We start from the raw sequence: 27,817 nt of genomic DNA, 5'->3' as shown, positions 1-27,817 counted from the left end.
CCAACTTAGAATCATAATTCAAATGCATAATGATCCATTTCTTGTTCACAATTCAGTAAGACCAGCCTGCATTTCTCTTTTAACAGGGAAATACATCCTAGGTAAATATTCAGTCCTAATATTTTCTTGTTGATGCATCTGTATGAATAATGCACCATTAAAAAAAAAAGCAATGCTTTTACTTAATAACATCTTGAAATTGTCTAGATATGACAGAAATTTGCCATAAAAATTAAATGTTTTCCAAAAAATTTAACCCAAATTTAAATGTCTCTATTAGAAAGCAGAAAAATAAAATGGATGGATGAAAGATGGAAACAAGCTGTCACAAAAGCTGTAGTAGGCACACTTCCTCCGATTTGTTTTATAAATATTCCAGTGTTTCTAATGCCTTTGCTTAGTGTGAGGGAAAAAAAAACTAACAAAAAAACTCAAGTCCTGGTTTTATTAAATTTACCCTCAATTGAGGCTACTAATTTTGCTTATTTCTCTGGACACTCAAGTTAACGATCAAGTCTAGGTGCTGCATTTAATGAAGATTTATAAGATAGTGAAACAAATCCCAATAAGCAGAGATTTATAGCAATTCTTAGCTCCAAAGCAGTGCAGCTGTTTTCATAGCACATTTACTATGCAGGAGCCACTATAGTGAAAAACTCAAGATGAAAGGAGCAGCTCAGTATGAATATTCATCTGAAAGATGTAGATGCCAGTTTCAGGCACAGCCCTGAAAAAAGGTATAAACACCCAAGAGATTTAGGTGACAATTGTAGACTACACTATCCTTCACATCCCTCTCCTGCAGTATTTGAGGATGCTCTTATAGGGCTAATAAGATTTTGTTCTTTCTACCCATACTGAGCATTTACCTTATTTTAAAGATACTCACTTTGAAACCCAATATTAATACATGTATCCCCAGCCAACCTGCAAAAACAGCCAAGGATGGAGTAAAAACCACTGTAAAATTTCAGTCCTTGATGTGGTCTTGAAGAGCAAAGCTGAGATGAAACATTGCCAAAAACTTATGTCAAGCACTGCAGCCAATGTGTCAATGAAGGACTTCCAGTTCTTATTTTCTTATGAGTAACACTCAGCAAAACCGTGTTTTAGCCAGAAGCTGTTTGAAACAGTTTGAGGAGTAAAGCTCTTCCTCCAAATCTGAGATGCTGCATACCTTTTTCTCTGCTTGTATGGAAGTGGAAGTCTTAACCAATAGAAGAGCAGAATAACCAAAACTTTTGGAGAAGTGAGAAGATTCAATGAAGAAAGATGTTTCTTCATTATGATTAATTATTATTTTCTGATTTCATATGATAATCACAGCCAAGCTAGGATACACATCTTTATGCATGACTATTACCTCAGAGTTAGCCTGCTCTGCCTGCAAGTGCTTGCACTCATCTTTCAGCTTTTCAGATTCTCTTTCACGTTCCAGGGTCATTTTATCCATCAGTGTTTGAACTTGGACCAGCTCCTTTTTCAGGACAGCCACATCTTCCACACCAGGCCTTTGTAGCTGAAAAGTTGTGAGTAGTGAGCAACACCACATTGGCAGACATGCTTCCAGTGTCAATGTCATTTCTAAAAATCTATCAAATCATCAATTTATAGACAAGGTAACATACAGCATTAGAGCTAGGCTTAAAAAAAAAAAAAAAAAAAAAAAAAAGATAAAAAACCTCCCCAAAAAATCCCCAGAACCACAGAGAAGTGCTTATAAATCCCAAATAAAACAGAATTTAAGGGCTAGTTTTCAGTTTCTATCTGCTAAATCTTGAGCTTATTTAAGGGCTAGTTTTCAGTTTCTATCTGCTAAATCTTGAGCTTGTAGATTTCAACCAAATCTGACAAATGGAAAACTGTTTCAAAGATTTAATTTTTGTAACATTTATGTAGGCAGATGGCTAGATACAGAATACTATCCCTGTCTTCAACAATTATTTCAGAAAAGCACCACAGACAAAACAAAAGGGCAGCTGAAGGCACTGTCTTGAAGATACTATCAGATATGGTTTATACCAAACCCACAGGTAAAATCTGTTGGTAATTGCATCTCAAGAACCGTAACATCCCTCAGCATGAAACAGCATGGAGGGAAAGGAGAGGGATGGCAACTAGAAGCACTAAAGAAAACAGATAAAAGGAGTGTTGGCATCTTTAGAAGAGAAAAGGAACAGAAAAAAGATAAGAAAAATGGAATACAAGAAACAACTGAACAGGGAGCAGTGGATAGGTCCAGCATCTGGGCAAGGCCAATAGGCCCTTGAGGGCAGTCAGCTACAGAGAAGAAGTGGGATACACAAATCCTGCTTTCCTCCAGAGTCTAAGCACTAGCTGAGTAGGAGAAACTAGTAAATTCCTTGCACTACTGCTTTAGAAGTGGCCCAACTTGCTGAGTCACTGGGAATGCTCCCTGGAGGCATGGCTGAATATAAAAGTCAGCAGCAGCCAAAATCCTGGAATACACACAGATTGGTGTTATCAGCCAAGCACAAGAGGGACAAGATTAACACAGGCATGATGATGACAGTTGCCAGTTTTTCAGCCACCATGTCACAAAACACCTCTCTGAGCACCTCTTAAAAATCCAGCTGCCCAAGGACAGTCAGAGCATAACACCTCATGGAAAAAGAGTGACCTAAAGATAGCTGTGCAAGTCAGCAATGGCATGCTCCAGGTTTAGGTCTGTGCAGCACATCTATACATGTAATACACTGCAGAAATGCTGAAGGGTAGAGCATCAAGTAAGAAGACTACAATGTAATGCAGGGTGAATTTTAATATATGTCAGAAACAACATATAATTTCTCACTGGAAAAACACTGAAAATGCAGATTAAAAACAATGGTACTCTGAATTTTTTCAGCCCACAAGCAGACGTCTTCAAGTTCAACAGTCTGACTGCTTTAAAACTGTGTTTGCAAGCATCTAAATAAACCCATCCCTTGACCTGAAAACAACAAAAACATTAATGTGATGTGAATACCAGCTCTGTCTTTAAGTCTTCTACTGTACTTCTCTCTTTCTGCAGTTCTTGTCTCAGGTTTGTCACTTTCTGTTCTGCACCTTCCCGAAGGCTGATTTCTTCATCATACTTTGATTTAAGATCTAATAAGAAAGAAGATGAATAAATGATTTCTTCATCATAATTTGATTTAAGATCTAATAAGAAAGAAGATGAATAAATGATCCCTTTCACAAATTGCACAAGTAAAGAAGAGAATCAGATTCCATGCTAATACACTTACCCACAATTTCAGTGGCCAGTTGTGCTGCTTTTTGCTCAAATAAGTCTTTCATTTGCTTAATGTTAAAATTTTCTACTTGGATCTCTTCTAGTTGCCGTTCTAATGATTCTATTTCCATAAAAAGAACAGTATTATTTTCTAGAAGAATTAGGACAATACAGTTCCTCCTGGCCCTAACTAACCACGAGGTGAATATGTAATCCAAAATCTCTTAACATCCAATCATCTTAGCAAACTTTACTGAAGTTAAATATCTGCAAACATGATATCACTGTCCCTAGTTGAGCACTCTGTAGGATTAAGTATATATTGGTTTTCATTGGTCACAAATGGCCCTTCAGATCACTGCAACATGATGTTGAATTCCAAGCCCCGAACTGCAATTAAAAACTTTAATCAGTATCAGTTAGATAGCTTATGCACAAATAGGGAAAATTTTATTCTGTGAATGCCTCATGGAGATAAACAGAGCAAAAATTACAGGTATTCAAAACAAAACAAAAAAAAATTCACTGTTTTCTTTGCTAGCAATGAGCACAGAAAAACACTACATAAAGCCATCACTGAAAAGTGCTATACTTTATATAGTATAGTGGTATAGTATATATCTGACTGCTTGAATATATGAAATTATTAAAAAAGTGTTCAAAATGTCTCATGAGAACTGCTTTCAGATTCAGAAGAACTCCTGTTTTGCTTCTAAAAATTTCAAACCCTGAGCCCTGGAATATTTCCCACAGACTACCACTTAACATGAATAGCTCTTAGCAGATACTACTAGTATAAACTTTTTTTTTGCCAGTAATTGTAATATTCCAGCTTTCTAGCTCTTTAGTTTACCAGAAGTGCTAATTTACCTAAAAGCTAAACCAAAATAAATTCCAAAGCAGTGTAGAAATTAATATAATAAAATGTTAGCCACCTGTAGACGTAGCTGTTGTCAATCCATCAGATTTAGAATCCTTAAGAAAACAGAATAAATGCACCATTAGACAATGGAAATAAAAACTACTACTTCCAAAGTTCATCCATTTTTTGGAAAAGACAGGGAAATAAAGACTTCTGTGCTCAAATACTGCACAGCAGTATAAAAATACCTGAATTCAAACAGTTATATTTGGAAGACTGGAAAAGGCCAAGATGACTTTTCATTTCATATATTGCTACACTATAAAGGTTTTCACTCATAAGGTTCCAGCAAGAATACCCTCCCCTTCCCTTTCCTCAAGATAGAAATCTGTCCTAAAAACAGAGGTTACAGACATCAAGAAGTACATCCTGAGAGGGAGTTCTATCAGAAAGCAATTTCTGAGGTTTGTAACTATCCCACATCTAAGCAGCTCATAGTAATAAAAAAAAGTCAGTTTCCTTTAGGGCACAACACATCACAATTTGCCTTGCATTATTTTTTAAGCTCAGCTGGATATCTATGAAATACCACTGCTGTTTTTCAAAAGTTCTTAAAAGAAAGACTCCATAGCCTTGTCTCATAAAAGATGAAACACCACACTCAATTTATTTTGTTTAATAAACTGAATTCTGAATAAGCTCAACAGAAGGAAAAGTCTGAACTGAACTTGTAGTGAGTAGTATGGAAGAATCATTATCTATTCTTTGTTCTTTACATTTATATATATAGTTACATTATGGAGAGATAACTAGCTTTGTTTTCAAGAACACATCAATATTTAAATTACAGAACTAACTAAATCAGGCCACGTGCCTTACAAAAAAGGTTTTAATCTTCAATGTCAATGCTGACGATAAACCTGCTTCAAGTATTTTAAAGCAATTACTTGCTGCCGCTGCCCCTGCAATTTCTCTAGTTCTTTCTTCAGCTCTTCTGAATACCATCTCTCCTCCTGAGGGGTAAAATGATAAAAAAAAGGAGATGGGGAGAGAGACTATAAATTTGGTTGCTTTAGACAGTGGAACACTTCAATTCAAATCAAAGAACCAAGTGAAAGTAAAATACATTTCCAACCTTCAGCGAAGCTTGCAAGTCTTGGACTTCTTGTCGGAGCAGTGATACTTCATCTCTGAATAAATATATCCACAGAGTGGAGAAAATGAATACACAGGGGTTATATTTTGTCAGTTACATACAAGTTGTAACGTGTGTTAAGTAACTGGACTGATAGCCACATAGTACATAAATATAACTTACATAATTATAAATCTTTAATTTTAGATTTCTTTTAAACTTGGAACAAACCAGATTAATATCACTTTGCACATCACTTGAAAAATGCTGAACATATTAAATGGATAAGTAAAGAAATAGATATGAAAAAAATTCTCATGAAAATCTAGAATTTAGAATTTAGAATGCAAATCTAAACCAATTTGTCATTCTGAGCTCTAACACATGAGCTCAGAATGACAAAGCTATGCATCGGAACATTTAACTGCTTTGCATGCCTTTGTACAAAAAGGACATGTTTCTTCTCCATTTCCCATATAATGTAAAGAAACAATGCTAAGTGACAGCATGCTATCTTACTCCTGAAATATGCTGTTATAATAATAATTTTTCATCCACACAACGATTTGGCTTGCCCCACAGACACATTCACTTAATGGTCTGAATATTTAAAGCCTTAAAATTTTAAATTCTCAAATTTCATGCTCAATTCTCCAGCCACGCAAGAACACAAGATCCAAGGCTATAACTGCTAGTAGTTGATTCACACAGCACCCTTCAAAATCACAGGTCTCCTTACAGATTTGCATGACTATACACACAAGGATAATGTTGCATTAATGAGATACAGCCACTCCAAACCAAGAATACAAGGGTAATTAAAATTATTCAAAAATACTCTTTCTTTTTGTTTGTACAGTGGCAACACTAAGGGTTACAAAGAACATATATGTGAGGTGCCAACAAATCATCTCTGGTTTATATCATACAGTTTTATTGCTGCTGGTATGCATTATCCCCTCCTCCACAGATGTTCTATCAAATTATCTCATACTTAGGAGAAAAGAAACCACCAAAGAAAGTTATTCCTTATCTAAACTGGTGAGAAATAAATTTAATCTACATTAGCATATCAACATCAGGTCAGGGTCATCAAGTAGCAAGTGAAACATCTGTTTGAACCAGTGGAGCAAGAGCTCCAAGGTGGACCAATTTTAATGACAAAACAAACATGGGATATTGGGAGATTTACTTTTTTCAGAGGAAAACTTTGTTATGTACACATTTTTCTGCCAGTGTGATACATTTACTGGAGGTTTGCAAATATAACTTTATTGAGGCAGGTGTAGCTGCATCCCAAAACTTGTACATTGGTTGTGGGTGAAGAGCGAGCCACTTTCTCATCAGTAAAAGTAAGAGAGAAAATATTCAGATCTAAGATTATAAATTAAAAAGCAGGTGGAACAGTTAACTGTATTGAAGTTGGGCAGAACATATACCAGACCTGCAATACCAAAGCATTTAAGATGCTCTGGTCTTCACAATAGATTGAATGGTTTGAGCTGTATTAAGCTAGTTTTTAGTAGATGATAAGGCGGAGGGGAGGAGAAAGGAATGAGTTTGTAATGTAAGGAGCCTTCTACAGTGGTTGCCTTGATAGCTCAACAAAATTTTGCTAGACCATTGTAAAATGAAACCTAAATTTAGTTTAACCAGAGGAAAATGCATGGGGGGAATTGGTGCAAGGGATCACTACAGACACTGTAACTTTGCGTTTCTTCCCGTCATCCTAATCCTCACCAAATCTCCTTTTCTGCTAGTGCTGTGACAATCCCTTTCTCCTCTCAGCACATCTGAGTCTACCATCTGGAAAACCCTTAGTGTCTCTTCATTACAGTCCACTAGGTTTCCCACTTGCAATGCCGGTGTCTCCACCCTAGCACTGGCTACTGATGGCCTTGCTGAATTACACTGGGGGTAGTTACATGATTTACTCTTGGAAATTATTCATCATGGTTTACTGGGGAGTGGGAGGAAGAAGAAACTATGTAATTCCCAGTATTTAACTTTTCCTATTGACTACATATGGAATTTCACCTCCCAATCTTGGTCCCAAGCACATAAGCTTCACACATGGAGAGCAAGTGGAGTAGCTCCATGCTGCAGGTTGCAGTATTTTTTTAATAAGAAATTCCAAGGCTTGGAAAAACATATTTATGTTGAATGAGAGTTTTCTCAAGCAAACACACAAATGTGCAGTATTAAAGAATTAAAGAATTAAAGAAAATAAATGTTATTTTCCACTAACAGGAAAATACAGCTCATGTGTTACACAATGGCTCTCAGCAAACTCCCTTTATTCCATCAAAACTCCCTGACCTTGTCCACTTTTTCAATTATGTGAGAGAAAACAAAACTACTTGTCCTCAAACTGTCAAAAGCCAGGGAAAAAAATAACTAAATTTCACCAGCCAACATCTGGCTGACTTTGGAAATTTGTAGGCATACAAATAAGTATTTAATAAACTATATAAACAATACAGTTATGACCAATAATTCCCTCACATGAATGCTATTATCTAACAAAAGTATCAATTCAAGTCTTAGTTAAATTACTTCAAAAAGACTTAAATCAGGCATAAAAAGAAGAAATATTCATTACTGAATAAATGTGCACATATTAAGCCCAATATGACTTCACTAGTACCCTATCACTTTACCCTGTATAAAGCCCAATTTTGATTTCTTTTGAGGCAGCAGGAGAGAAAGAAGGCAGCTATCCACAAGGAAGGAGTCGTCCAAGATCTCTGCTAATGCTGGTTCCTACTGACCTGCCAGCTTTGCTCAGTACTGGGGAGATGCATATCTGTATTTGGGTATCAACTGAAACAGGCTATATTCCACACTCTTTTCTCACCAAAGAGCTACTCTCTCTTGAGTTAGCTACATAAATATATGTATTTCTTTCAATGTAGTTATGTTTGTCATTTTGGTTCACATTTCTGCTTGTGACAAAACATTTGAACTGTCTACTTCCCAGAATTAGCAGAAGCCACAGGGTCATGTGCACTGTGTCTCTGTGCTGCGCACTCCGACTCTCCTGTGTACAAACCAGGGGAGTCTGGGGGCCTGTGACAAAACAGTACCATGGACTGCTATTTATAATAGTGAAAAACAAGTACTGAACAGAAAAAGAACTAGCAGGAAGCAATGGGAAACTTATGTAAATTTTATCCCCAAGAAAAACCTTCCCAAAGCAGCTCAGACTACTCAGTTAAACATTTCTAGAGAAAGTTTCACATTATCAGTTCCTGCTACATATCCCTCCTCTCAAAAATAAAACAATCTGATATTCTCCCTAGGGATGTATTTAACAATACAGATTTGACAAAAGAAAAAAAATTAAATCAACTAGTTAAGATTTCTGAAGATCAACATGGAGTTTCTGAAACACAGAAGGAGAATTACTGGCACACACAGATTTGCAAATAACTAGGTTATAATATAGAATAGGTTATAATATAGAGTAAGGGAAGCTATTTAGGCATATACTGATATTGTAATTACCCAGCAAATATCCTAATTAACTAGGGACAAAATTGGGTTTCCTCTCTATCTTTAGCATTGTCCGCTCCAGTCTCAAACAATGATATTTCAGCTCTATGTCAGAAATTAGGAGAAACCTGTATTTTTTCTGCCACACTTGTAAAATCATTCTGGTCTGTAATGCTGCACTGTCTGCTGAATCTGAAACAGGTGGCTTAGTACCATAAACACATGTATCTGATTTTCACCTACTGTCAGATCAGTATCAGACAACATAAGTTACAAGCTGCCTTTTAATTCTAGTTGGAAATGGGACATACATAAATACTTGACTGCATAAGTTCAAATTAATAAAACCTTGCGTGTAACTAGAAGCAGCTCAACACTGGCACAAAAGCACATGCACAAATGGGTACTGCTTCACCTTTCCAGTGACAGATGACCTTCCCCTCCACGAGTTGAATCAATGCCAGAATTGTGAACTGCTTCATAGTGCTTGAACAGCTCCTCTGCTGATCCATGAGACTTCATACAGAGAGGACAAATAAAGCCCTATTACAAAAAGGAAAAACAAACAAAAAAAATATGAGACACATTTCTTCTCCATCTTATTTTTACACAGAAGTTTGTTTGCACATTTAAGGACTAGTAAATGGAATTTTGAAGATTCATACTAATTCTTTCATGCTCTAATAACAGTTTTTGAAATTAAAAAGTTAAAAAATGCTTACAAAAGGCATATTCTATTATTCAGCGAGGTTCTTCCCCAACACCATTACATACTAGCAACAATATTTTATTTAGCAAAATAAAAAGGACTGTTCGGAAATTTCTTCCCCCCACCCCCAATAAAACAATTTTCAATATAACTTTCCATAAAATCCCATTCTTATTCCAAACAGAAGGTAGCACCTGGAGTTTGGTCTTGAAAAATGAGATATAAAGATCCACTCTAAAGCACAGTTATTCATAAACCAATTATCTCCATATTGATTTTAATATGGGCCAGACAACTAAGAATCACCTTTTACCTTCCATATAATTAATTGAAAAATGCCATTCAGATAAATACCACATCAAGAAAATGAGATCTCTACAGCCTTAAGAGTCAGAAATCATCCATTTTCTATCTAGCATATATACAAGCTTACCAGAGTGGAAATTTAGCAGATCAATGCCCTCTTTCTATCCATTAGCCCACAAATGGAAACAGTGTTATGTTCCTCTTCATGTTTCTCTAAACATTTGTGGAGTGTCCAAGCTGCCACTTACCAGAAGCACCATCCACCTAATTTTTCAGTTTATTACATCTGGTGTTGACTGCTGGACTCTACACCGGCTCCTTGCTCATGTGATTATCATGCCAGCTCTGAGCTCAATTCCCATCCACACTTCAGCCCAAAATGCACAGTAGCAACACTGGGACATTCCAGAGTGAGAGCTGAACACCTCACATTAAAGACTCCCTGTACTTCTAAGCAGTGTGAAAGGGACCTCATGTAAGTGGGGTGCCTGTCTTTAATTTTTTTAAGGCCCCCATCTCTTTAATTCATTTCAAATATGCATTTTTACGTTTATATGTTATCCTTAACTTTCTTAAGTTTTCTTAACAAGCTGTAGTGTACTCCAACATTAAACCAAGGCTGTCCAGTATCCAAGATGAGAGCACTCCTCTAAATGGGATTATCGCACTTCACCTAGCACAGGCTCACATATGATTTATGGAGAGTTTTGACACTTTTCTGCTCTTAATTTTGCATTTGGATGCTAACAGACAAGCCACAACACTTTAAATATTGGCACAAAGTGGACATACTTGATGTGTATGTTGATAACCACAAATAGCACTCATTTATTAACTAGTCATTTGTAGTATTTTGTTTCATGAGTCACTAAGAATTGAATAATATTTACATGGTTTTAACCCAGGAAAACTACCATGTTCAGCTACTCAAATGTAGCCAAAGCTCTAAACAGAGCCGTCATAACTTCTATTACTTATTTAGTGTTTCAGAAATTAATTACTAAATACAATCATTTTTCAAGTTCACCACATATCATATGGAAAACTAGTGTTGTCACAACTAGACCAAACAAAATAGTGTACTCTTCTTCCTAAGCAGGAAACAGGCATTTAACCTTAACAACCATTTATTTGCACAGTTGATCAGCACAGTATCACTCCAGATTAAATCAAGTGAACTAATATATAAGTATGCATACAGAAAATTTGTTGAGCTACTAGATTCCCAGTAATATTTATCCTATACAATTTGCATAGGATGCCAGTCAGAGTCTGAGTGCAAGAACCAGACGGAGTTTCCTGGCACACAGCAAAAGGCAATGAACCATAGGGGGTCACAAAATACAGGATTGGGTTTTTTTCCTAGTAAGCTTTACACAGAAAGCAGTCAGTTCCACACAATGACAATGACAGGATCCTTTTGAGATGAAACTCTACTAAGCAGTTCTCAGTGTTGTGTTTAGTTTCCCAGTGATGGGAAGGTCTGCTGCTCATAGAGAAAAGCATATGTTCCTCATAGTTCCAGTAACTGTATCTAGAATGAATGAGTGTAAAAAATTGCTCTCCTTCCTTTTGCCATTTATCTCTTTTCATTTAAATGGCAAAATCTGTTTCTTCGCTTGGTGGTTTTTTGTGGTTTTATTGTGCTTGGGGTTTATTCTGTGCAAATAGGAGCCCTAGAGAAGAGGAAAGAATAGATTACATGTGCAATTAGCCCAGGGGGACAGCAATCATTCATCTCAATTATTGGGCAAAGCTAGCCAAGATTTCCCAGGCAGGCAGATTTGATGGCAAGGTCCACAAGGACAAGGGGCCAGAGGCAGAACAGAGCTGCTGAGCAAAGGGAATGTGCCTGCAAGGTAGATGGGAGCTCTGGGGAGGCAGGCATACTGCCATTGGCAGAGAGGGAAAACATGGACAAAACCTCCTCTTCTCCTTGTTAGAAACTGCCATCATCTCACACAAGCAGAGACAAAGAGTGCATCATCCACCAGTCCCAGGCTCTCCACCAGCAGTGTCATGACCAAGCCTGGCCTCAGTTTTGGAGGACCTGGCATTGTTGGAATAAGCTCTCACACGCACCCTTAATCTAAGGCAGCTTTTGCTAGAGGTCTGACATCCAGGCTCTAACAGAGTGAGCCGTCACCCTCCAGCAACAAGGCACCCTTGCCATGGGAAATGTCATCTTTCCTGTACAGAGATGGGCAAGAATACCAGCTCCTAGAGATACAGGCAACTACCACTCATACATCAGAGCCTCAAACAGCACGAACCCAGGAACCAGCTGCACTTCCCAGACTGAAAATATCCAGTGTCAACTGTGATGGCAGCAGCACTAATTCAGTTCTCTTTAGAACAGGAAAATCAGAATCATCAGGATCTTCCTGGCAACAGGCAGTAACAGGCAGAAGTGTATTAAGTTTCTTAGATCTGTAACTATCAGCCCCAATGACAATCTTGTTTGGGAAAATGGGTTGGTGGATCACTAATTTTACCACTTAAAAAAAAAAACTAAAATCAAATACAGCCAAATAAAAAATCTCAAATATTTTATCAAATAAAAAAAATCATCTTGAGGTGAGAACTTTGTAAATATGTTCTAAAGTGTATTTTACTATTCTAAAGACAAACATGTAAAAATAGGGGAAGAAACCTGATGGTCTGAGATGCTTAAATTTAGTGAATATTTCTGTCAGTTTGCAGGAATCAGTATCCTATCAGGTCCAACATATTCCTACATCAGGACCACACCTGTCTTGAATAAAGAGATTGTGTAGCTACAACCAAGAGATGTAATACTGGTCATCACAGCCTGGGGAAGGAGCTGAGGCATCCTTCCTGGTAAGCCTGCACCTGGATACCTTAATCAACAGACTCCTTTAGAGAAGAAGCTCCTTTAGAGAAGTATGAGAGTATCTTGAGTTTTGGCCGGTTTCCTTTTAACATGTACTTAGGGATTACTTTGCATAAAGCACAGCCACAGAGAAGCAAAAGGTATTTCACATCCTTCACTTACTAAAGCAAAGACATCACTTATATCCCCTTCAGTGCTGCACCATAATTCAAGATTCCCTAGCTGATGTTTCTAGTTGGGTTTTATCTCACTTTACACAAGAAGGAAAGAGCCTAGAAAAAGTTAAATGATGATTACTTGGGTTTGCTTTTTTATCTTCTCACCAAGAAATGACAATTTATTGAATCCAAAGATTTTTGCAGATGCCTGTCTGCAGGCATCTGTTTCTCAGAGAATAAAAAATAAACCACAACAACTATATGCACTAGTTTTCATCATGAAAGAGTTCTTGAGATCACCACAAAATTTCTGAAGCAATACACAAAAAGAACAGTAAAAAAAAAAAAGGCATTCAAACCAAAACCCAATATACATGCACAAACAACCAACTAGGAGACAGCACTCAACTTAAAGCTCAAAATAGTCCCTGACCCAATAGTCCAGGCATTCCAATGAAAACAAGTGAGACACTAAACTTCAAATCCCAATTTTCTGATCCCAAGGGAAATGTTCCTCTTTCAGGAGGCCCATGAGCCATGCCAAGCATCAAGCATCAGCAGAGGACCATGCTGTTTGCAGTGAGACAGGCCTTCCTCAGTGCCAAGACTCCAAAACACACGGCTTTCACTCACAGCAGAACAGAAACTGCTACAAAAAAGTTTTGTAAGAAAGCATTTTGACTCAGCTTGAGTTATAATGCCAAATTTCACCAAAGATCTCAGACTCCACGAAAGCACCAGAAACTTTTTTAGTTACCTTTCTTGAGATAGACTTACAAATAAGCCCAAAGAACAAAAAACTACTTTTTCCCTCTAATAGTTGAGATTTACTTTCAGGCTTGATAAAGTTAAGCTTCTCAGTGCTCTATCTCCTTAAAGCCATTCAAGGTAAATAATTTCCTTCTGATAACATTAATATTTGTATGAATCATTAAGACAGCATTCTTTGGGAACTATGCCAGGATACTAAAAGCAATACCAGAAGGAAAGTCTTGCTAGAAAAACTAGCGTGGGGTTTGGGGTTTTTTTGTACTAAAATAATTTAGAGAGCTATTAACTATTGGAAGAACTTTGGCCTACAACATTGAAATAGCAAAAGCAGGGCCCAGCCCCACAGGCAGACACAACCAGACCAGCTGCAGGCTACCACAGAGTCCTACTAAACCTCACACAATTTCAAACTGAATGCAAAAATAGTTTATGTAACCAGAAAATAAATGTGTAGGGCTGAATGGTCTCTGGGTTTCTCTCTTCTCCTTATATTACTCTGTAGGACTAGGGGTGATAGGGTTGGCTATGAAGTATTTTGAAAATTTCAGCCTTTTCAGAATATTGTCTTACTTTTAATGATTTTTTTTTCATCAGCTGAAGGCTCCCAACTGAGGTTTAAAAAAAACCCAGCATTTACATGTAGATGTCTACTCCCCAATCACTACCAATGCAGAGCTATTCAACACAGTTAATGGAGCAAGAAACTAGTCATCTGACTGAAAAAATGTGTATAACCTTAGGTAGGGTCAGCATAACAACTCCCAGGGCTCCATCACCAGTAACTGGAGCCTGAGACACCCTACATATATATGCATTCAATATCTCTTCTTCTCTGTCCTCCTTTTACCCTGAGCTTTAATGAAATGGTCTTTTAATTATATGAAGTCGTTAATATGAAATCTTTCCTTAATTAGTTAATAAGGGAGAGGAACAGCTTACTTTACTCAAAGTTCCTCTTTCACAAATTAAAACAGGAGTTACCTGGCAGACAGATGACACCTCATGAAGGACAGTCCCATGGACCAAACAGTTTTTACAGGATGGAATTCAGATGTGCTCATGTCCTTAGAATCCAATAAGGTACTTTATATAAGTTTTAAAGTCACAGCCGTAGCAACTCAGCTTCCTTAGCACCTTCTAGCAGTATCTGATGGTAGTGCATTCAATCCCATTTTAATACTGCATAGAATTGAATAAGTGGTCCCATTAGGATGTTATGATTGCTGCTGATCTACAACTGTGTGTGGTAGAGAGCCATATAGCACAAACAGCTTCATACAGCACAGAAATCCATTTACTAATACAAAGCTTCTGCAATATCTTGTATTTTTATTCCAGCTCTTACATTGTGAGTCAAGCTTAGAGAACCATGTAAATTCACTGCTTCACTGTTTTCCATTCTTGGAAAATATTTAAGAACTGTGGTAAACAAAACCAAAAAAAACCCAAAAAAAATAAAATAAAATAAAATAAAATAAAATAAAATAAAATAAATAAAATAAAATAAAATAAAATAAAATAAAATAAAATAAAATAAAATAAAATAAAATAAAATAAAATAACCCAAAAAAACAAACCAAAAAACAACAACTCTGCCCCATAAAATCATTTCAGGATAACTGACACTTTAACCATATGGAAAACTTTCATGACACATGCTTGGTATTCACATGACTAGGCTTTAAGTTTAAATAGATTTGAGTATCTAATTTATACCACTGACCTTCCAGAAATACCAGGCCAGCACCCCCAGCTACAGCCTGTTTCCAGTGAGCTGAATGAACAAAAAGCCAATAGCAGTGTCTGAAGCCCAGGGCTGTAACACCTTCTGGGCATGACCTATGTTTGCCCATCTCTCAGAACCCAGACTTACATTAGCAACTCTCACGCAGCTGTATTGGTACAATAAGCTGTATGCTGTGAATAAAGTCCAGCATGTTTAGGAAGCTCACCATTCATGCTTCTTCCACTGCAGGTGAACCTCCACAATTTTCCTCAATACAAGATACACATCTTCACCAGCACTCAAACAGTAAGTCCAAGCTAAAACCCAGATATTCTCCAGTTACACGGCGATTTAAAGTCTGAAACATTTTACATGATGGAAGATCAGAAACTATATGTTTAGAGCCAGTGGAGAGAAACATAAGTGATATTTCAGAGCTGAAAGATGTATCAAGTAGCTTCTAGATTGTATTTTCCAAATATATATCACAGCAATTAAGTGAATCCTCAGGAAGGTCTCAGAAGGAGATTAAATGGTCTGCCTAGACAGCAAGGGCATTTCACAATTTATTTCAGAAGGCTTACATATTGATTTAAAAAATCATGACATACTTTAAGTTAAAGAATAAATAAATTAGGTCACTCCTTTCATATACTGTTAAAAAGAAAATACAGTTGACATTTTTCATGTCTTTCACTAGTTAAAGCCCTTTCCTCCATGTAAACAGTAAGATGACAGTGGCTTTCTCAGATAACATCTCTATTTAATAATTAGAAAAGTAGGTAAAAAGGTCATGTTGAATATAATTAAGACCTGCAGTCCATTTCAATTTTACAAGTATTTAAATTTCTGGACAAAGAGAGCAAAGGTGTATTTATGTAGTATTTTCTACCAGAATTTAGAATTGATTTCTTCCTAGAAAAGAAGCTAGGTTCTTCCTAAGAAGAATAGAACTAACATAATTTCTACTTCAGTTCTCTTTTGTTTTTTACTGCTATTGATGAGTAAGAATAAAATTGTGTCACAACCTACAAGAATACAATTGTGTCATGAATTAGAAATTCTAATCCGGTGGGATCTCTATTTCTTAAGGAAAAGTTATATTCCATGGCCAAGTCAAATCAAATCAGAATCTCTAATTCTTCATCCTCTTAATATTGTTCAGATGTTGAAGGAAGTTAATATGATAATGTAACTCAATCAGTAATTTTTGTTCATGTGCAAAGCAGGCAAGTACTGTTGAGGTGAAAACAGGCATCACAACCTAATTGGAGAAGCAACAAAAAGAGAATAAAATATCAGCTTTAAAGCACTGACATGATGTTCTGTGCAGTAACAGTCTGCAACATTCCAAGGGCATGCATAAAAACAGAAGATTCAATCAATTCAATCTTCAATCAAGAAGATTCTACAATAGGAGACAAGTCGGGAAAAAAAACATGAAGAATGTGGTCTATTTAAGGACTGATTTAATAACCACACACTTTTGCACAACTATTATGCCAGTTTACAGTCTCTGTAAATCTGTTACAAAAAACCTGTTCAGAAAACATCAAGGTCATATCTTCCTTGTATCAGCCAAGAAACACATTCTTACTAAACATCTGGAAATTTATGAAGACTACCCAAAAGAACCGTCTGAAAATTGTCTTAGATTTAGCCCAGTGGTAGATACGACAACAGATATTAACAGCTGCTATATTCTAAATGCTGCAGGGGTCCTATTCAGTGGTTGCTTCGGATGCCTCAGATAAAAACAGGACAGGAAGTCTCAAACTATGCCTCTATATTGACTCACTGTTTAGATGTTCTGAACATCCAACAGAGATCGTCAGGAAATGCAGGGCACAGTTACACGGTTTAGAAAGCTACCATTCCTTTCAAAAAAAATAAATAAATAAGGAAACAAAACGGAAACCACCACACAGCTTTTGTTAGTGACACCACTGTATACATGAAAGTTGGGAAACAATGTTTGGGTGATGTGTGTGACTTTCATACAGCATTTTTTTGGTTAAGTTTGCTATACAAGGACAGATATTTGCCAACATTTTGGTGGTTGTTTCTGCAGCTGAATAGGCCATTGTATTTTAAAGCAAGGCTTCATCACAGCTTGAGGGGCAAGGGAAGTATTACACTGACCTTTTCACCAGTCATCATATGTTTCAACCCCCAGTTTGAAAAAGGGCTGCAGAGAGCTGTTCAAGAAGATGGCCATAAATCAGGCTGTAGGCAAGTGGCAAGAAACCTTTCCCACAACAGGACACTGCAGGTGTGAATGCTCGTGACTGAAAAACTAAGACCAACTCTCACTGCACGCAGGACAGAGAGGAAGGAAGAGCAAGGAGAACAGCGGGGCACTTGCTAAAATTTTAATCAGCTAATAGGTGTATCAGTGGAAGAAGGGTTAACAAAGAAACTGCACATAAAATCTAACATGTAATGCAAGGTACTAAGGCTTTTGTTAACTAAGTAACAATTTTTCAGGTCTCACAAGGTGTAACCAAATACTGGCCTTGCTACATATCCTATCTCCTTGTTTAAGGGCAATTCACTAGCAAAAATCCTGAATTCACAAGCTTCTTCAGCAGTTTCCAACAAAAGGTATTTGAACTCTTCCCAGGACTATGTACTACCCACAGTACTATCCAAAAGCAATACCACTAAACAAACAATTTAAATAAGGCAAAATGAGCAATGTTTCATATGTCTGCTATGTAAGATGACAACATTTGATCACTGTTATAATGCTATCATAGAAACGGCAGAGATTGAGGTGTGACACGGTGTTTGTTTCAACGTGCTCACTACAAATGCAAACTATTCTTTTCCATCAGCAAACAATCAGCTTGCTTGCTGACTTCTCAGTAGTCAAACATTTTAAACTTTTCATACTAGTGTTGACTATAGTTATTAACAGAATTCCTCACTTTTTCAATGCTTCTAGGCATTATCATACAATAAAAGATCAACTTGAAAAAAACCCCACACATATATTTGCTTTCCTTGTTTCTCACGTCTCACAGATATTTACTGAACAACAGTACAAAGAAACACAGCTTCCTTTAGCAGCAGGAAACAACAACAGCTAGAAACAAGTGAATCTATATTTCAAGCACTACAGTCAATACATAGGTTTATCAAGTTAAAAGCTGTAATCAGCTCTTGACAGGTGAAAAGTGCTGACCAAGGAACTGACAAAAAGTCAGTGGAAAAACAAAAAGTCAAAGTGGGCAAGAACCCTTCTGTCAACTCCATAAAATATGCTAAGCACAAGCAGCTTAAACAAAACAGTAACTTCTTCAGGTGATCAAACCACCTCTGACGGCTCACATCTACTGACACCAGCACATCAGGAATGCCACAGCTTCTTCAAGTACAGCACTTGCATTGTGATCAGGTAATAAGGAAAATAAGAGTTTGATTTGACCACAACAGAGCACTACTGACAGCCTCTGCTTCAACAAGAGGCAGTGAGGAGTCCATCAAAAGCCATACTCAAGCTGCCCTGGCTCTGAGGAGGTCAGTCCCACACCACTCCTAGAGAACGGCACAGCTCAGTCTTACCACAGATCCTACTCACTTTAGCAGGTGACACTTCACACTGGAAATGACAGTTCAAGTTATCTCTAGAATAATCAAGGTATTGATTCCTTCCATCATGTTTGAGAATAACATCCAATAACTTGAAGTTTTCCCTTCAAAAATACAGTGCAAATACACACCAAGTATAAGGAAGGAAAAAAGCACTACCTAGCAAATGTAACAAACCAAATAAAATCGCATCACACATACACCCTAGAATAAGCACTTAAGGTTTCAAAATTCAACAGAAGTAACATGGGCAGAAATAATGCAAAACTTCACCTCTATACAAACCCATTTAGTGCACAGCAAGCTGCCTACCCCCAGAAGTCAAATCTACTCTGTCACAGTTTGTAGCAAAAAGAATCAGATAGCCTTGTGCAGCTGGAGGCTGTTAACTTCCAGAATCTAAATTTTTCTAGTTCTGCAGCATAAAACCACACATTTTGGTTTAAATATGCAGTTTTACACAGCACAACTGGAAAAAAATTAGAAATGCACTACAATTTACATCTATTAGCTGAAACAGCCTTTGCATTTTCTTGGGGGGATAAAAACATCCAGTAAGATTACCTATTAAAAATTTGTTTTTCTAATTATTTTTATAAAGGTCCTGCAATACATAAGCTCTTAAACACGTTCTAAAAGAGAAATTTCTGAGTTTTTATATTACCACCTTCTGCTTTCTTTTACCCAAGGTACCTATCTTGCACTAGAAATCCACTTTTTTTAAGAAGTTAGCTAGTAAGAGCTCAAAACATTTCTTTTCACAAAGGATATACCTGATCCAACATCATACTTATCATGATACTAAGTCTGATGTGAAGAAAATCAAATAAGGAAACAGTCTTATTTATAAGGAAATCAAGCAAAAGCTGTTTAAAAAAAAAAAAAGTATATATCAGTGACTGGAAGTCTTCCAATACTGAAAATATTTCATGTGACAGACAACTGCAAAACAGAAAACTAGACCTGAATTAATTCTTCTGATGAACGTATACTTTGGAATCATGCATATGAAATCACATTGTGTTTAAGCAAGAAATCAAAAGAAACAATATAAAAGGCTAACACCAGGAAAATATGTTATTAGAAGCAGCCCATCACCAAAGCTATTTAAACAAAATAAACAAGACCCACACTAATAGCTGGGAGGTCACGAAGCTCCTGTCTTCCTTCTATCCCAGGGTGCTCACTCTGGTAATGTTCAGACAGATCAGTAGGAGTTACACACACTTTCATACACAATGGACAGATGAAGCCCTGTGAAATGTATATTTGATTTTAAGAAACTAATAAAGAAACAAAAATGCAGATCTGGAATCAAAAGTTTGAATTCTTATACTGAAAGCTCTCTACAGTCACCAAAAGCAAAGTCTGTTTTCCTTTTGGAGAAAGAATTTCCACAAACCATACCGATACCATAGAGCAAGCAAGAAGGAAGAGTTATTGAGGACATGAAAATAAATAAATCTAAAATATGCCTTAAAAACTAGGACCGTGCTGCATACAACTATGTGTTTTCCTTACACTCTTGGTGCCCCCTTCATGTGACAGAGGAACAAACTGCGTAACAAACTGTGAATGGAGCATTACAAGGCATTATGTCACATCCATCGCAAGGTTTCCCATAAGGGTGTTCGGATGTTTCAGAGAAAGAGGGAGGAGTGGTGCAGTGAGATTGCAGAAATGCCTCTATAAATTAATAAGCAAGTTTGCAACAGCAGCAGGAGAGGCTGAGGCAAACCTGTCAACGCAGTTACATTACACTAAGGAGAGCATCTCATCACTGGTAGACTCACTGCAAGAATGGAATATTTAGCAACCCTGTACTGCAGACAGAGTTGCACTGGGACCTAAGCTGAAAAGGTCAAAGAGACCCAAATGTTTCCTCTGTGGACAGATTGCAGTGAATAAAAGATTTCATTATGGGTCTACCTGTGACCTGAAGTGCCAACATGGTCACAGACAAGACATGAGCAAATTTTTACCTTTTCTTGAGCAGTGTGAGTAGTCTGAATTCAGACTATCTCACTGCTTCTGTTTTATACTACTATTCTTAAAAATCAGGATTTATTTCAACCAGGCTTGAGGAGAAAGGAAACATAAAAATCTGCACAGACTCAATAACTATTCTCCATTTGAATCTTACAACAATACAAATTTAAAAATCTAGCCAAGACACTGGAGTGAAAACAAGCTAATGGACTCCTGACTGCATAAGAATGGAGAACCAGGTAGGACTATCATAATAAAATAAACAGCAAACATTCTGCAGAGACCAACTATGGTCCTGAAGAGAAGCTCCAGGAGAGACGAGCCCCCAGGCAAGCTGTGAGGGAAAAGTAAGGCTAACAGATTTGAGTAGCATTACATGTGAATCTAAAAACCCATCACCAAGTTCAGAGCTCAGTTTCAAACAGACTTTGAAATTCTATGCTAAAGACAATACTCAAGGCAAGAAATGATGGACATTATGGACAACTACAAGACACTTTTTAATGTAACACTTGCATATCAAGAGTGACAAGGCAGCCTTTGGTCTGACCCAGTTTTGACTCAGTAGAAAGAACAGCCAATGGGGCAATAGTGCAGGCACACCACCACACTGAAAGCTCCCACATCAAGAAAACACTGCTCTGTTAGTATTGAGATATGTTATGGCAGCCACAAGCTGTACAGTCAGCAATATTGCACCCATATTAACAAACCTGAATCACTTTAGCCAAACTTTAGAAAGAAGTAATCATCTCATTGCATGTTTTTATGCCTTAATCAACTGCAAAAGTTAGTAAGATTTTAGTCTACAATTTAAGAATATTTATTTGCTTCAGGGATTGTTAAATATGCACAAAAAACAGATTTGGACTCAAAAATGTGTGACACGTATAACATGCAGCAATGCTTGATTAAATTGATGGCAATAAGGTTTCAAGAAAGAAGAAACAAGCAGATGCACAGACAGGATTTTAAACAGCACAGTGAAAGTTTATCTTATCTTTTATCATATCACACACAGGAGTATTTGAATCATCACACATTTTATTCAGTGTAAGAAAGGGCACTTTGCTCCCTTTAATGTTGTAATAGGGGTAATTAACCTTGCACTGTATTTGTATGTTAAGCTCAAAACATTTTCAAGATAGGTAATCAGGCTACATTAGCACAAACGAGCTTCAACAGCCAGTGAAGTCAGTTTGCACTTTTGAGACTTAATGTCAGACAACACTGTACAAAAACAAAGACATTGCAATATAGGATTGCAGCAAGAACAACTAATTCTGCTGATTAAGTATGGAACAGTATTCAGTATGAAACACTGACAGGATTTATACTCCAACATCAAATATAACCAAATATATTTGATATTTCACAAGAAGGAAGAGGCTTCCAGTACACATTATATCTTCGCAGAACAAAGGTGAAACTGGAGGATGAGCATGATAAAATGTCAATCCTTGTTTTTTGCAGCTCTCATGAAAGATTTATTAACAAGAAGCCTTAAGCTTACATCTCATTGCTCTCAATTTTAATAATTCATCTCTAGAACTACAGGAAGCATTGCTTGTGACCACTTAGATAGATAAGCCTAATTAATAGTTACATATAAACATGGCCTAGTCTTCCTTTTTTTATTTAAATACCAAACAATTTTTAGAATATGACATTTGCAAGTATTTGTTTAGTACAGCTGATATTTAGGAAGGGCATCAAAAGTTACTACAATGGCTCTACAGATCAGAGAAACAGCATCCAAGATTTAAGACACCAGTCCTGTGTATGGTGTGCAGTACCTCAGAAGAGCCTTCGTTGTTCACGTCCACAGCATTTCCAGGTGTGGCAGATGAATCTGAATCCGAACTCTGAGACCCACCTCTACCTGGAGTCTGAAATCGATGGGGAAGACAAAAATGAGAGTCCACATTTTAATAAATATTTAATAAAGCACAGTACATATCCTATGCAAAGGCCCCTCTTCTACTTGTTGGAATACAGAGGTATTTTCCCTCCATAAGAAGTGAACAGGCTGACAAGCAACTATATCATTTTCAGCACAACACTTCAACAAAAGCTTCTATCCAACACTCCATCCATAAAAGACCAAGCCGACACCAGAAGCAAAGGCTAGGATTTTAAACCGCTTCTTCTCATGAATGCTCACCACAAAACAAAAACTTTGGTTAAACTCTGCCCTTGTATCACTCTCAGTGATGCTAAATTAGGTCACTATATCCTACAGGAAAACAGTAGAAATTACAATCTAAAAAGTTTCATTAGTAATAAACTAGTATCATCCTACTTTCTTGATAGCTTGTCTACGTTCTGGACAAGCTCTTAAACAGATGAAAGACTAAAATTTGAGAACCCTGTCAATTCAACAGGCACACAAGCAAGTAAGCTGACTTGATTTGGAAAAAAATTAAAAAAAAAAATCAAGGCTGTGGTAAACTTAAAACATGCTAATCAGTAAGACAACCTATAAAGATATACTCCTATGAATATGCTGAAAATCAGAACAACAGTATTAACTTGAAACTACAGACTTGGATAAAATAAGCAAATAAACTTTAAATATTACATGATTCAAAATCTGGGTAGATGGATTGTATCTTATAATCCTTATTTAACTATAACTTTGATTTAAATTTTATTTAACTTCTCTTCCTCATCTCCAGAATGTCACTGCTTAACTGATGGCAGAAGAGTAAGCATTCTCAAAGCAAACATCATTTAAAAATTATCTCAACATGTACATGCAATCCTAGTTTCAACAAAGAACAAGAAGTTCATTATCTAGTTCCAGTATGACAATCTCAAATGGGATAATGTTACTGCTGTATTTTGGCCCATCTGGAAATACTTGTAACACTATAAAGGATTTTATGATTTAATATGAGAGGATAAAGAATTTAAATATATAGATTGAAATCTACAGAGAGAGGGGCAGAGTTTTAGTTTCTTGTTCTTGGTGCCTCAAAAATCTTATTTGGAGAATTTTCTTGCTCAAATAGATCTTTTTTTTTTTTTTTTTAAGACATATCAGTTTTATAGCCTCATAAAATATCTACAGCAGACATTATTCCTGTTCCTTGAATATTAAGTATATTGTCCTGCTTTGTTTTAATAAGAAAGTTGTATTTTCAACTTTCATAGATAAAAAAGATAACAGACAACAAAGCTAACAGCCTTTTACTATTTATCAAATCAAAAAAATATGTTGCTAACAGGTCAAGTTCACTGATTAAGGACTTAATTCCCACTGAAATACATTTCAGTTTTGGAAAGGCTCTGAAGACTGGCTAAAGGGAAGTGAGGAGGAACGAAGCACTAAGCTATGGGAGCTGGTGGCAGTAAGAGAAAACCATCTCTCCTCACTCCAGCCTTCTCTGAGGTCATCAGTTAAGTGATCAACATACTCTGGCTTTCCTACTCCATGACTTTTTCACGTAAGCTGTATCAAAAGATAATATGAACACCATTTCCTTCTAGTACAGCACACAAAAGCAACAGGCAAGGCAACGCAAGCTCTGCAAAGCAATAATAGAAGAGGCAAGAAAGGGGGTAAGCAGAGCTGCTATACATTTGCAAAACATGTCAAAGTGAAGGCATTGGTATTTCTTCCCAGGGTTACTGATGCAGACACTAAACAAGGTACATCCCAGCATGGACCACAGGTGCACACCCTTCAAGTTTCCACATGACATCAAACTGGGAGGACCAGCTGATACATTCAAGGGCAGGGCTGTCACAGAGAGACCTAGAAATGCCAGGAGAAACAGGCCAAGGGGAACCCTATGCAATTCAACAGGGACAAATGCAGAGTCCTGTGCCAGGGAAGGAAAATTCCTGCCAGTGACAGAGGTCTCTCTGCTGAAAAGGATCAAGGCCTTGTGTCAGCCAGCAAGCCGAGCAGGAGCCCGCAGTGTGCCCTGTCTTCAGAGACAGCTGCCAAAAGGACTGTGCTAACAAGGAGCCCAGCCAACTGATCAAGGGATGTGATCACTCCCCACTGGCCCACAGTCCCCATTGGACCACATCAAGATACTGCTCTCCCAGACCAAGGGGAACACTGAGAAACCAGTGTGACTTTAGCAAAAGGCCGCCAACACATGTGGGGATGAAGCATCTAACCTGTGGGAGAAGCTGAGGGAATGGGCTCAGCCTGGAAGTAGAGACAACTTTGGGAGTACTAAAATTCAGCCACACCATCACTCATGAAGAGGCCATCAAACAGAGGAAGCCAAGCTGGTCTAAGCAGTGCACAGTGGGAAGACCAGAAACAAAAACTGAAATGAGAGGTTCCTATTGGACGTAAAGAACAGCTTTTCCACTATGAGATAGGTCTGAGCAACTTGCTCTTGACCTCCAGGTTGATCCCGCTCACTGTTCAGACTACGGAGATCCTGAGCTCCCCTCCTGTCCCAATTGTCCTGTAGTCTAAGAAGTGCTGCCCACAGAAATACACATCCCACAGGAAAGCTTTGAAATACAAGTAAAGTAACTCCATTAATGAACATGTGGATTGTGCTCCATTGACAATCAGAACAATAGTATCTAAAACAAATGGTAACATGTAGCCAGGTTTCCCAGGAAAAGAGCGAAGTTAGAATACTGCATCTAACATTTCAGCGCCACTGAAATGGTCCAACTGTTTCTTTAGACAGGCAGCATCTACCTCTACTTTTGCAATATCTGAACATACACTTTCAGTACACCTAATGAATCATTTAATCCCAAACTACAATATTTTCTTCACCTCACAACTCCTCATAAAACACTACTGTACACTGTTAATTGCCCATCCCAGAGCTGACTCCATTTTGCAATGAGATTTGCCTATTAAGTTCTGCTAATTCTGGCACTACAAATTTGAGATTATTACAACCTCCAGGATGCAAGCTCTTCTGTTATTGCTCCACTGTACACTGTTATTACTCCATGGTTGCTTAAAGTACTCACTTTATGAAACACTTCAGACACGCCATAATCACAGTAATATGCCCTGGATGGCATGTCTTATGGCATGCATTGTATGACAGAAATTATTACACAGTGCCTGGTAAAATCCTTTTAACCTTTCAAAAATCAATGTGTGCTCTTGAAAAGAGAAAGCATAATTCCAAGCTAGATTTAGAAACATTTTCTGGTGAGTGCCATGCGAGGGAAAGAAGAGCAGGAAAGAAAGAGGACATTAAGTAACTTTCTAGCTATAGTCCATAGTATAAATTTCAAAATATACAGAGTAGCAAGAAAAATTAAGTAAAAAAATTGGAAGAATGTTAAGGAAGCCAAGATCAAAAATGAAACTAACTCATCTTTCAAGTCTGTAATGTAATTTAAATATCCTTCACCATCCAAATAAAGAATGGAGCATAGGGAATGTCTTTTTGTTAATTTATCACCACCTTATCAAATCGGTTCACACACACAGTTATGCTATGCTCATGTATCACTGTGCTATCACACTCCACTAAAAAAAAAAAAAAGGAATCAGAATGATGTTCTTTGTTTTCAGATGGCCTATACAGGGGAGCAAATAAATTACTTACTAATCCCAGAGAAAGAAAATTTCCACACAGGCTTCTGTGTATGTACAATTACAAAATTAACATTCAACATCTGAAGGCATACCCAGAATTGAAAGACTAATGCAAAATTAGTCTTTGATCCAGCATGCTTCTCTCCTAGCTGTCAATTACATTTGTTTACTTTGCAGAGAAGCATGTTTCTATTGCTAGCCCTAGAGTTGTAGAAGTAAAATGCTTAACTTCATAATGCCATTCTCTGTGTTTTCTCAAAACTGCAAGCTAATATAAAGAAACATCATTAACAACAAAAAGGATGACAATGATTGCAGCTTGTTTTCTGAAAAGGAATAGAAAATTATATAATGAATGAGTTGAGTTAATGCTTTAAGATGAGGGAGTATAAATACAGACCACTAACAGTCATTTTTGCATAGTCTTTTTATCTGTCTATAGCTACGTTGCTTTCAGTCAGAATACTCTTTTCAGCAATTTTAAATTCAGAATAAATTAAAACTGCTGAAAAAATATGTAAAGCCTTGAGAAAATATGAAAAAATACAGATGTAACAGTTTTTTCAGCACAGATTTAAATACTACTACTCAGGGTACTACTGTAACCATGAAAAGCTCCTGAAGCAACAAACAAGACACAAAAATGAGAAGGTAAGAGGGCCAAAGCCCTTGTTGCCAAAGAAGTCTCAGTGCCAGGAACAGTGTATTTTGCCATACAGAACAGTAACACCATTTACCTCTAAAGCAGTGTGACACTGCTTTATGACTCTGTAAAATGAAATGACTCCTGACTTCAGAGGGCATAAAACTTTTCTTTCCCATCATGCCATCAGTTTCACACAAGCACACTTTTGTGCCCAGGAGGAGGCACACATGCTCCCTTTGACTCCTGAGGAGAGGGGCAGAGGCACAGCTGCAGTTCAGCATCCTTCCAAGTACATATGCTATCAAGCGAGCCCTGCACTTATACATATGAAAATGTATACATGGAAAGAAATTATAAGTCAGGCTAAAGATGCAATGATTTCAGACAAGTAAATATCTCTGTGCATGAGTCTGGAGTAAGAGGAAAGGTAACTGTACTACCTGAGCTATAGAAATGCCTGCAAAGCCCTGTTCTCCCCCAGACACCAAGATCTCAAGACCAAAAACTCGAGCATTAGTTAGAAACAGAAAGCAACAGAAGAGTACAGAGAGCACCCAAACACAGCACAGTAGCTAACAGTCGTAGACATTCAGTTAAAGAAAAATAACGGAGACATTATTTTCTATAACTAACTTATTTATTAGTATATTATAAATGTAATTTACTAACATAAATAGCAGTCACACTGGTCCAATGGATGAGTCATCCACTAAACAATCATGAGCAACGGAAAGAAGGCTCAGAAGGAGGTCAAAGTAATCAGTTTTCTACCAGTTGAAAATAAAAGCCTCC

The 27,817-nt window shown here is 37.2% G+C and overlaps 1 protein-coding gene across 6 annotated transcripts in view; it reads right to left on the bottom strand.

The window, feature by feature from the left end:
• The window catches only part of EEA1 (early endosome antigen 1), a 67,123-nt gene that overhangs the window by 36,356 nt on the left and 2,950 nt on the right, over nt 1–27,817 (bottom strand). For 3 of the 6 annotated variants that reach the window (XM_086887766.1, XM_086887764.1, XM_086887765.1), the window contains exons 2-10: nt 22,634–22,726; nt 19,980–20,102; nt 9,146–9,273; nt 5,236–5,290; nt 5,048–5,113; nt 4,174–4,213; nt 3,252–3,359; nt 2,990–3,111; nt 1,364–1,519 (exon numbers count right to left, since the gene is read on the bottom strand). In XM_086887766.1, coding sequence (XP_086743892.1) covers nt 1,364–1,519; nt 2,990–3,111; nt 3,252–3,359; nt 4,174–4,213; nt 5,048–5,113; nt 5,236–5,290; nt 9,146–9,273; nt 19,980–20,102; nt 22,634–22,726 — 891 coding nt within the window. Of the gene's footprint in view, nt 1–1,363; nt 1,520–2,989; nt 3,112–3,251; nt 3,360–4,173; nt 4,214–4,974; nt 5,114–5,235; nt 5,291–9,145; nt 9,274–19,979; nt 20,103–22,633; nt 22,727–27,817 lie in introns of all 6 variants that reach the window. The other 3 variants (XM_086887769.1, XM_086887767.1, XM_086887768.1) reach the window with 3 other exon arrangements.

The sequence above is a fragment of the Cyanistes caeruleus genome, chromosome 4 (genome assembly GCF_971803275.1).
Source record: "Cyanistes caeruleus chromosome 4, bCyaCae1.hap1.1, whole genome shotgun sequence".
Taxonomy (NCBI): domain Eukaryota; kingdom Metazoa; phylum Chordata; class Aves; order Passeriformes; family Paridae; genus Cyanistes; species Cyanistes caeruleus.
The sequence above is the reverse complement of the archived record's forward strand: the minus strand, read 5'-3'. Positions and strand labels throughout refer to the sequence as shown.